Source organism: Protopterus annectens, chromosome 3.part0, assembly GCF_019279795.1.
Source record: "Protopterus annectens isolate FY-2018-M chromosome 3.part0, PAN1.0, whole genome shotgun sequence".
Classification (NCBI taxonomy): domain Eukaryota; kingdom Metazoa; phylum Chordata; order Ceratodontiformes; family Protopteridae; genus Protopterus; species Protopterus annectens.
The window spans coordinates 1,552,886,490-1,552,898,989 of NC_056731.1; the positions used below are offsets into that span (position 1 = coordinate 1,552,886,490).

General features: G+C 39.2%; 1 protein-coding gene across 1 annotated transcript in view; it reads left to right on the plus strand.

Annotated features, from left to right (window-relative positions):
• The first annotated feature begins 10,567 nt into the window (after window positions 1-10,567).
• Window positions 10,568-12,500, plus strand: part of LOC122797114 (extracellular calcium-sensing receptor-like) — a 244,033-nt gene continuing 242,100 nt past the window's right edge. The window contains 2 exon segments of the mRNA XM_044065910.1: window positions 10,568-10,618; window positions 10,620-10,901. Of these exon segments, the coding sequence (XP_043921845.1) occupies window positions 10,568-10,618; window positions 10,620-10,901 (333 nt within the window).

Here is a 12,500-nt window from a genome sequence, read left to right on the forward strand (position 1 = left end):
GGAGGACCATGTAATAGCTTCTAGAATGCTTCTAGAATCCAACTCTTTCCAAAAATCCATAAAAGTATGATCTAGATCTAGGAAGGAATCCAGTTTATAGCGCTTTGTAAAAGTATGTATGGAGGACCATGTAGCAGCTTCTAGAATGCTTCTAGAATCCAACTCTTTCCAAAAATCCATAGAATACGCCAAGGTCCTTGTACAGTGGGTCTCAATCCTGCCTGGAATAGATTTGTCATGTGAAGTATAACAAAAGGTGATAGCCTTAGAGAACCATTTGGAAATAGTCTGTTTTGACACCAGTTGTCCTTCCTTCTTACCTTCACAGGAAATAAAGAATTGATCTGAGGATCTTAAAGATTTAGTTCTGTCAAGATAGTACTGGAGTTGTCTGTGGATATCCAAGGTATGGAATACCCTTTCTCCCTCATTTTTAGGTTCAAGAAAGGAAATGGGAGATGGATAGTATGACTTAAAGTAAACTCAGATATCACTTTAGGCATAAAAGAAAAGACTAGTTCTCAAAGAAATCCTGTCCTTCTGGAAAATGAAGCAAGGTTGACTCACCATAGGTTCATAGGTTCATAGGTTGGTACTAGTCTATCAGCCCTAGGGCCTATACAAGCCTAGCCATAACAATTCCCTGGCTATTTCTTCCCACATTATTTACTTTCCTGGACCCCTGTCTAGCAGGGCGACTGACGTGATCCCTGGGGTGAATTTCCTTTCTCCCATCCAATCGTCAAGGTTCCTCTTGAAGAGGTCCAAAGAGGCACTCTGCTTGACATGTATGGGCAATCTATTCCAGAGTCTGGGAGTCTCTGGGTCAGGAACCTATCCCTCCAGCATGTTTTGTTTATTGTGATGACAAGGTTTAGATCCCTGGAGCGTGTAGCTCTGAGGGATTGGGATTTCTTTAAGTGTAGCATGTCCAACAGCTCTGGGTTTGACATGGCCTTGTATGTTAAGCAGAGATCGCCTCTGAGTAGACGGTATGCGACAGAGTATAGCTGGAGTTTTTTAAGGTGGTCAGCGTAGGGCATCTGCTTTAGGCCTGTGATTCTTTTATTGAGGTATTTCTGAGGCCTTTCCAGTTGTTGCAGATGTCTTGAGAGGTACATACCAAATGGGGCATTGTATTCTATAATGGGTCTAATGAGGGATGAGTACAGTGGGACAATGACCTCCTTTCTTCTGGATGAAAAGCCCTTCGTGATGAGGTGTGCCACATAGAAGGATTTCCTGACTGTTGTGGCGATGTGGTTATCGAAGGTGAGACCACTGTCCACCTGTGTCCCTAAGTCTCTTATCACACTTTCTGTGTTTAGTGTACTGCCACCTATATGGTAATTCATGGATACATGTTTTTTCCCAAAGGGGATAACAATACATTTCTTGGCATTGAGCTTGAACCCATGGCTCTGGCACCAAGCATCTGTTTCTGTAAGGCCCTTTTGTAGAGTATCCACATCATTTGGGGATTCAATAATGGCTCCCAGTTTGCAGTCATCTGCAAACTTTGTTAGCCAGAGTCCTTTAGTGTTGACCTGTACTTCAGAGAAGTAGATGCCAAACAAGAGCGGTCCCAGGACTGAACCCTGAGGTACTCCACTTGTCACTTGTCTGGAGCTGGATTTGGAGTCGGCTACTTTTACAGTGTGGGTTCTATCAGTAAGCCATTTAGCAACCCATTGGGTGACATAGGGATTAATACCCAACTTAGTAAGTTTATCTATGATTCCAGAGTGGGGGATGGTGTCAAAGGCATTGGCAAGGTCTAGATAGGCTGTGTGGACCACCTTACCCTTGTCCATGGCTCTGGAGACTGATTCAAAGAAGTCAATCAGGTTCAGGAGACAAGATTTCACAAACCCAAACTGGGTGGGGTCCCGTGTTTGAAGGTTGCCAATGTCTTTGTTTATAAGTTCCATGATAATACGCTCCATGGCCTTGCAGATAAGGCTTATCAGACTGATGGGATGGTAGTTTCCGGGATCCAAGGTGGATCCCCCCTTGTGGATTGGGATAACTGTAGCTCTGCGCCACTCAGTGGGCACGAAACCTGAGGTGAGGCTATGATTAAACATGACACTTAGGTGAGGTGCCAGTTCATATTGTAGTTCATAATAGCTTGCAACTCAGATACCCTTCTTGAAGAGGTCAGAGCAATCAGTAATAAAGCTGCTTTTCATGTTAAGACCCTCAAGTCAGCCATATTAGCTTGTTCAAATGGAGCAAGTGTTAGCTTCTCTTTACTTAGAGGCCTCTTATGCAAAACCCCTTTGAAGAACATTTTGACATGCAATTGTGTTGAAAGAAGAGGATCCATGGGCAGGCATGAACCTTGACAGAAGAATAAGAAAGGCCATAGGATAGTAGCTCACACAAGAACTGTAAAAACAGAGAATAACTAGCCACGAATGTGTGCTGGTTATTTTGTTGACAACAACTGAAAAACCTTTTCTATTTGCTAATATATAACTTTCTAGCAGCAGGCTTTCTTGTCTCCATTAGTACCTGCTGTGCATCCTCAGTAAAAAAGATGCTTAAAAGGAATTAAGACCCTATCATCCAGGCAGTCAATTGAAAATGATTGATTTTGGGGTGTATCAAACATCCATGTCTCTTGCGTGAGTAGATCCATTCTGCGAGGAAGATTGTGGTAATTGCCCCTGGCCATTTCCAAAACATGGGAGAACCATGGTTGCCTGGCAAGAAGGAAGTTATCACAATGATCTTGAGGGATTCCTTCTGAATCTTCAGAAGTACTTTGGATACTAGTAGAAAGGGTGGAAACACAGACAAGAAAATTCCTATCTAAAGAAAAGAAAAGACTTCTGTCTTCCAGGCCTTCTTGCATGGAGTCCTGGAACAGAATTTGCAATAGGTTGCAATAGGTGAATTACAACTTAGTTTTTGTAAAGTTCTAAGGCTTAGTGTTAAAAGGTGTGTGCACAACAATGAAGGGTTCTCCCCTACCCCTTATTCTAGCCAATTTCCACTAGATGGTGCCATAATATCTTGAATTAGCATTACACACACACACACACACACACACACACACACACACACACACACACACACACACACACACACACACACACACACACACACACACACACACAGTCTTCCAGTCCCAAGCATTCACTGTTTAAATTAGTAAATTTTTGCTTTTTACTTTCAGCATCCTCTCTATACTAATCACAACTCTCTCTATAACTGCCCAACAACCCCGATTGTGTGCTTACAGTGACACTTCTTTTAAAGCATTCCAGAGCTACTTAGATTAAACTCTTGTTAGACACTGATATCTTAATCTTATTATTCACCTTAAACTGATAGTTTTTCATCTTTTATCCTTGCGGGAGCCAGGCCTGCTCCAATCGCTATGCTCACTTCACTCTTTACCCTACCCCCATCTCCGCCCACCCCCAAAATGTTAACCTTATACCTAACTTTACCCCTCCACACCTTTCTTCCACCTATCACATAACTCCCTAATTATTCCCCCAATCATACCATACAGCCTAACTACTCTACTTCCCCACCCATTATAAATAGTGCCATACTATAGCTATCCTGCTCATATTCATTCTGTTATCACACCAACAAACAACATATCAATATTAGAGAACATACTTGCCTGGCCATCCCAAAACATAGATAATGCAACCATCATCCTAGGTGACGTAAACATTGATTGGCTAGATATTGCCCAAAAGAACCCTTCAAAAAACATAAACCTTTACAACTTCTCCCAACTAATTGAAGACATCACCAGAACCCACAAAAATAACAATTGGGCTCCACAATGGACTGGATATTAGTGCCCAAACCTAACAATATCACTACTGCAGACATACTACCTAATAACATTAGCGACCACCACCCAGCATATATCCAATGCAAATTTACCCTAACCCCAGACCAACACCAATACAAATCAAACAGAAATTTGACTAAGTTCCAACCAACCATATTTAATGAAACTTTAGCTAAAGTAAACTGGGAACGCCACAAATCCTTACCACTTAATGAGACTGTTGAATTCTTTAACTCAACATTCCTAGACATCCTAAATAGGCAATCACCCACCTGCCAAAAATGAATAAAACATAACAATGCAAGCTGGCTCTCAAAATCCACCAAAGAAGTCATGTCCACAAGGGATAAAATCTGGAAATCATGGCAGGAAATCAAAGACCCCCTCAACTCTACTACAATACAAACAACTCCTTAACCAGGAAAAATGACTAATCACCAGAGTTAAAAAAAAACACTACCTCCACATACAAAGCCAAAATAAACATAATCCCAAAAAAGCTGGTCCTCTATTAACCAGCTATTATACCCAGGTTCTAAAAGCAACCCATCCCCTGACCCAAACAAAACTCCAGCCGAACTTGCCACCCTCTTCAATTCCTACTTCATTGACACCATAGCTAATCCAACCATCACCTTTCCTACAGTTAGCACCACCACCACCAAGACAGCTGATGACCAAATCATCCCAGAAAACAATCCTACCCATGACTCCAACCTAAAATTCTCCCCCATACCCACCACCACAAAAAAAACGTTTTACTTAAGCTAAAACCCTGTACTCTGGCCCCTGACAAAATACCCTCACACTTCCTGCAGCTAGCTGCAAACTCTATAGCTTACCCCATCAGCATACTCATTAACAGATCAATTAAAGAATCCCTAGTCCCAAACATCTGGAAAAAAAGCATATATTTTCCCCTTACACAAAAGCAGCATCAACACAGACACCACCAACTTCCAGCCAATAGCAATTCTCTCAACCATCTCTAAAATATTGAAAAAATGCATCCATCCCAACTCCTCAACCACCTGCTTGAAAATCAAATTCTATCACCCACTCAGCATGGCTACTGCCCTCTTCTCCTTCCTTGATACAATTAACTGGACATGAGAGTCTGGCAAAATAATTCCTTCTCTTTTTCTAGACCTCTCCAAAGCTTTTGATACCATTTTGCATGCCATTCCCCTCTCCTAACTATCCACCCTTCACATTTCCCCACCTACCCTACAATGGTTCAGTAGCTATCTCTCCAATAGGCAGCAATCCACCAAATGGCAGAAGTCTTGCTCTCCCTTCCTCAATACTTCCACAGGGTACCCCCAAGGCTCCATACTTGGTCCTCTCCAATTTAGCATCTTTATTAACAACTTTCATTCTACTCTTCCACAATGTATGTTGATGACTATACAATAATATGCACTACAAATTCCAGCTCTGAAGTCCAGCAAAAAAGCCTGTGTAGCATGGTCGTTTAATGCAGTGTGATATAGTTGAGAGGGGCCTGGGTTCGACAACTCACCCAGAATGCCCTCATCTCTACTAAATCTTGAATGCTTAACAACCATCTTGTCCTAAAGCCAAAAAAAAAAAAAAACTAAACTAGTACTTTTTACCTCTAAGAAAACCATTTCCCCTAGATAAAAAAACTCTTCACTATACAAGCCCAAGACAATACCACTATAGTAGTTGTCCCACACACTAAACTACTGGGCATTATTATAAATGAACACCTTAACTTTGACTTACACATAAACAATAACATCAAAAAACACACCAAAATTTCGGTATGCTCTACAGGCACCAACACTTTCTTAGCCTCTCTACTAGACAAATCCTTGCAGACACCTTTTTATTACCATCTCTCCTTTATGGCACCCCTCTCCTCACTATTATACAAAATTCTGCAAAATCCAAACTTGATATTTGTTACAGCAGAATTGCCAAATTTGCCACCAAGGCCAAATTCTCATCCCACCACTGTAACTCACTGAAACAATTAGGCTGGCTAGAACTCCCCTACCATCTCTCATTTACCCAACTAACTACAGCTCACAAAATAATTTACAGACCCACAGACTATCCTGCTCTCTCAACACTACTTGCCCAATATCAACCCAGCAGGCAACTAAGATCTGAAAATCATCTAGTTCTAAAAGCAGAAAGGCCCACCTGATCTACTGGTCAGCTCATCTATTCCTTCACCATTGCCGAACTAAGGCTTTTTGCTACTGCTGACTGATGATATTTTCTTCATAATTATTATTTTTCATCACTTGTTGATACTGGTACAATAATAATGAGTAATATATCTCTGTTTATACCTCTCTGATTGAATTTATCTGGCAACCAAAACAATTCCTGCTTTTATGTATATATTCTGTATATATTACTGTAATCACTATGTGTAATACTATATCTACTTTTGTAGCAATTAATGTTTAATATTTTCTGTATCTATGTTCTTGCTGGAGCTTTTATTCCCAGGCCTCCACTGAAAATGGGCTCTTTTAGGCCCAGTGGACTTTCCTGGTAAACAAATGCAACAAATGAATAAATGACTAAATAAATAATTAAATAAATAAAATAAGTAAATTTTGACAGTTGATTATTTAGAGAGGTCTACTTGAGGAACTCCCCACAGATGGTTCAAATCTTGAAAGACCTCCGGATCTAGTTTTCATTCATGAGAGTCTGCCCTGGTCCTGCTGAGTTTGTGTGCCACACAATTTTGTTCTGATAGAATGTAAGATGCCTGTAGAGTGAGACTATGCTGTGAAGCTATATCCGAAGCTTAGATGACTAGCCTGCAATAGGGGTACAACCTGGTTATCTCTTGCCTGTTGATGTACCACATCACTGTGGTATTGTCTGTAACCAGGGACCAAAGATGGTTCAGATAACTGAGTGCTTGATCAGGCCAAACATCTCCTTGATATATATGTGCTTGCACCTGCACTTGGTGTCCCACACCCCCTGCAAAACTGCTCCCCAAGCAAAGTCTGAGGCATCTGTGGTGACTGACTGCTTTGAAGCAGGGAGGGAGAACAGAAGACCTTGATTTAAATATTTCTGTTTCTTCACCAACTGATTTCTCTTCTGACAAACCCTAGTAATGGGATCTGAAACAATAAGGTGTTGATGCTGGGACCAAAGAGATTTCAGATACCACTGTGTCTTTCTCATATGGAGTCTTGTCAGGGTACCATGAGAATCATAGATGCCATGGCACACAAATTCTGTTGGTGTTCCCTCATAGGGACTGAAGTGTGAGTGGAAAAACATAGAAACAGATCTAAATAAAGATCTATTTTTCCTGTGGAAGAAAAGCTCTTTGAAGTGAGGTATCTAGTTGGAACCTCCTTGCCACTTCTTAAATGTCTGTTTACCTGAATTCTGTTTAGACTGTTTATTCTGTTTTTTTACTGAAACTGGATGAGGAGAAAGAAAATCCCTTGGTCAATTTGGAAAAGGAGGGATGGAAATATTTTAGAGATTCCTTGGATCAGCTAGCCTCTTTCTGCAGCAGAGGGGCCAAACACTAAATCTCTATCCAAGGGAGAATTTAAAATCTCATTTAACATCATCTGGAAGGTTCTGAGAATGCAGCCAAGCAAACCTCCTTAAAACCTTACCAGTGGTCATATCCCTAGAAGAAGTATCAACAGACTCATACACACACTGCAAATAATGGGTAGTGAACTGTGCAATAGAATAAACTATGTTATTTAAAGCAGATTTTTATCACAAGAAGAAACTGTAGATAAAACATTCCTCATACTTTCATAATATGTCAGAATAAACTTTAACATATGAGCCTGACAAATTAAAATTCTGAAATTCAGAGTTGCAGAAGTATATACTTTTTCCTCATACCTATCAATAATTTTCCATCCTTATTAGAAAGAGTAGGATTGGAATTAATTAAGTGGTTACCAGGGACAGCTGGCCGACTATCAGGAAAACTGAAGGCAGTAAGACACATGTCCATACCTGATGCTTCAGTGCAATATTGTGTGCTGACATGCAAAATGAGTTTCACTTTTTTTATATAGACGAGTATTAAGTAGTATTAATGCTGTCATGTTTTAAAGTTATTGTGTCATGACAAATGATGAGTATTAAGGTAAAGTGTAGCACTGAAATTAATGACATCGTGACTGCATTTGAAATGTACTGAAATGTGTTCCTTAGAAGTTCTCTTTTGGGTTATGCATTTGAAATGTATCATAGCTTAGTGTAGTCTGGTTCAGTCTCATAGTTTGTGCTACAAATCTTCCCTCTACAATTGTGACAGTTTGCACCACTATAGTTAGTTGAGCATATGCTCACTTGCATTTTTCCTGAAATGACCTAATATTAATGCATATTTAGAGGTCAATGGTGAAATTATTAACAGCACCACTTTCATGGCTTCGCGTTTCAGTTTTACTTAATATTTAACATGGATTCACAAATTATGTGTGTTTGTGTTGAATGTTTCATTTATGCATGTTTCATTTAATAGAGGTAACTTACTGAATGGTGTCAAGACACTTACTCTGGATAGGTATTGCTTCCTGCTTCCAGTAATTTGAAAGGTGATAAACTTGAGTCATAATAACTGATGTTATTACTTGACACAGAGCTCTGTTTTATGATGTAACTGTCCTTTAGCTAACCTGTTAGTGACATTGTTGATGGTAGAGCCCAAAAGCAGATACCTGAAAGTGGCATGATGTGCAACTGACAGGCTGGCATTCCCGGACATACCATTAATAACTAAAGGTGTGTACCAAGCTGTTAATAACATCACTGATTGACAGAGTCCAGGTAGTATGGTGTGCATTGGACAGAGTGCCAATACCTGACATGTCAGAAATAAAGATGTGTACTAAGCTGTTAACAATATCACTGACTGATGGAGTCCATATGGTATGGTGAGGGCTGGACAGGGTGGGATTCCCTGACATGTTAGCTATAAAGGTGACAACTAAGCTGTTAATTATTGTTATCTGTGCAGGACTTATTGAGTCTGTGATTAACTGCACATCAAAGAACCCCTGACTGAAAACTGGTAGGTTGTTTAGAGCACATATTTATTTCTAACATATTGTTAGTCAAACAAGAAAGATGAGATGTTTTGCTGATAGCTGCTTGTAAGCTGTTATTGCTATTACTAAGAAAACTGTTGCATTGCAGGGATTCAGATACTTTTAGTGTAATTATTCAAATACTCCTGTCTGCTGTATTTTCTAAAACATTAGAACAGAAATATATATATATATATATATATATATATATATATTTTTTTTTTTTTTTTTTTTTTAGTTACTCATTTAATCAACTTCAGGGTCACTGGGTAGCCAAACCCCAATCCAGACATAAGGCTATGAAACTTATGTCGGATGAAGCACCAGCCCATCACAGGGAAGAGCTTTGTGTTAAACTACTAGTTTTTCAGTTATATAAAATAATTGTGTGTGTGTGCGTGCGTGTGTGTGTGTGTGTGTGCGTGTGTGCGTGTGTGTGTGTACGTGTAAAGGATGGATGGTGTCTCATAGTTTTGATTTAGTGTAAACAGAGTTTTAAATCAGGATTTCAAGATACATTTGGTTCTCAACAGATCCTAGTTTCTGATGTGCTGGTATTAGATTAAATAACTTAACAATGATAATCTGTAGAAGATGCAGCAAAGAACAGAAAATTAGTACAGATGTCTGATAAAATATAACTCTGCAGAACTTGAGTCATGGCTTATTCTGGTTGGAAAACAGTACACTTGAAAAGTATCAGAAAAGAATGTAGCTATGCCAGCTGTTTGGCTCAACATACAGAAAGAGTGAAAAGTGCTCCTTAATGAGATTTTCCCCTTCAGCAAAACATACCCTACACAATGCCCAATAAATAGTTACAACTTATTTTGCTTTACACTTATTATTTTAAACTATTGCATAAAAGGTAGGTATCAAGTATACATATTTGTGGTAATGTAATTGTAGATAATAAATGGGATTCATAGACAAGGTCACTACAGTGCAATTTGTGGGGAACCAGCCCTGGGTAAGCCAGCCAAGCCATACTTTTGTGAAAGATCCGCATGGTGCTGAATCACAGTAATAGCTACTTTACATGATCATGAATTACTTGAGTAAGCTGTTGAAACAATTGCACAATGAGGCAAACTACCATCCTGCCTGGACACACAGGCAGACACACAGACATACATATGTGCCCCCCACACACAATGCCACAAATACAAACAATGACTTATTCTGCACATAATTACTTACATGAGTGGCTATCTGACAGGAGAGGCTGAATGAGTATTCAGAAGTAATTACACACACACACACACACACACACACACACGCACGCACGCACACACACACACACACACACACACACACACACACACACACACACACACACACACACACACACACACACACACACACTCCCTGCACAGTACTACTCATGTAGATTAATTATCTGCAGGGGAAACAAAGCAGCTATGCCCAGATTACTCCATTGACAGTTATGGGTACAACATGTCTAATAACCAGGTTCCATATATGCTGCTCTTCTCAGAACTTGAATCATCATAGTACATAAGTTCCAAGTTAGAAAACTAGCCTATGAAGTGCACATGCCTAATTTACATACGCTGCCTCCAAATGGACCGCTCAGTTGTTGTAAGCCAGTAAAAAGACTATCACATTAGAGTTATGTTATGTATAATATGCACATTACTGAAGTTAACTAATGTTCCATTTGAATATAAAGTTGCTATGTGCTTCCTTTCAGATTTCACATACGATACTATCGTTTTGTTCTTGTCACAGTGTTTGCCATTGAGGAGATTAACCAGAATCCCAATATTTTGCCAAACATAACCCTGGGGTTCCGTATTTATGACTCATGTTACACAGAAATCAAAGCACTTAAAGGTACTCTTTGGTTATTAACTGGAAAGAACGAAACATCTCCAAATTTTTCATGTGATTCTGCTGCACTGCCATCTGCTGTTATTGCAGAACTTGCCTCTAAATCATCACTGCCGATTGCCACGATATTGGCACTGTACAGATACCCTCAGGTAACATGATGCATAGAACAAGTACCATGTAAGCAGACTACCAATGTGCAGCCTGCAATATGTAAATGAATGGCAACTCACTGGTATCCACAAACTACATTTTGGAATGTTTTAAGATATCTGTAAGTAAAGAGCTGAAAATAAAGTCTGGCATGGTTATGCAGGAGTTAATGCTACTAATTTCTAGTTCCACAGTTTGGGACCAAAATCTATATCCTAATTGCTGTTTGAAAGGAGTACCAATGTTTTCCTCATGTTTGAGTATAGTTCCTCTGCATACTGGTGTTCCTCACACTTCCTAAAAATAAGCTGATTGAGATACCAGGATCTGCTAAGCTTCATTCATAGATGGTATATCACCCCATGTAAATTTTTTTTTGGGGGGGTGGCAACGGCAAATCTAATGCAGGCTGCTGGAGATGAGGACTGCTTGATGCAGACACATTACATATGTTCTGGTGATGCCAGAAGATAAGGGTCTACTGGGTCTACAGCACTTAATTAGAAAACCATCTTTAATTTATAAGATACCTGGCCTCAGGGGTGGGCATCTTGAATCTTAGATATATTTCCAGAGTCACACTTTAAGCTGTATTGTACCCTAAAGGTTTTCTGTGTTTTGGCTAGCATGATAAAGCTTTTGTGTGCTAAATGCTGGAAATCTGGAGGGTAGCTCTCAATGTCATTGATTGATAACTTTCTGAGCCACCATCTAAGGAATGTTTTCTATGTGTTTAAGTGCACAGGCCAATCATTCAGGGTCAAATGTCAGTGGTGTACACTGCTAATCACTTTGGTTGAGCCAAGTGCTGTTAAATGAAATAGAGACTAAAGGTTGCCTAAGACTGTATTGCTATAGTTAAAGCTGTATTGATATTTCATGAAATGCTCAGCAAAGTATGCAGTATATATAGTTGTATATTCATTTTTTAGAGTTATTCCAAGTTGTTAATGTTCTACTGGTTATTTTCATCTTCCTTGTTCATTGATTGATGGCTATGATTTATAACACGATTCAATACAAAAAAATAGGCTATTAGGTTGACTGGATTCCCTGAAAATTGTGGCTATGCTTACACTGTCCTAGATCTCTCAGATGGTCTTCCTGGCGAAGTGGTCTTTGTCTCTTTGTCTCATTATGCTTCACTTAGTTAAATAACAATGATAAAAATATATATGGGCAGTGCAGTGGTGCAATGGTTAGTGTTGTCACCTCACAGCAAGAGGTTCTTCAGTTTGATTCTCGGCTGGCGTGCCTTTTGTGTGGAGTCTGCATGTCCAACCTGCATTTGCATGGGTTTCAGCCGTCTGCTCTGGTTTTCTCCCACAATCCAAAGGCATGCATCTGGAGCACTCGTCCTGGGCCTCTGCTGAAAATGGGCTCTGTCCCAGTTGGAATTTCCCAGTAAACAAATTTTAAATAAATAAAATATCCACATGCATATATATATATATATATATATATATATATATATATATATATATATATATATAGACATACATACATATATATATATATATATATATATATATATATATATATATATATATATATATATATATATATATATATATATATATATATATATATATATATAT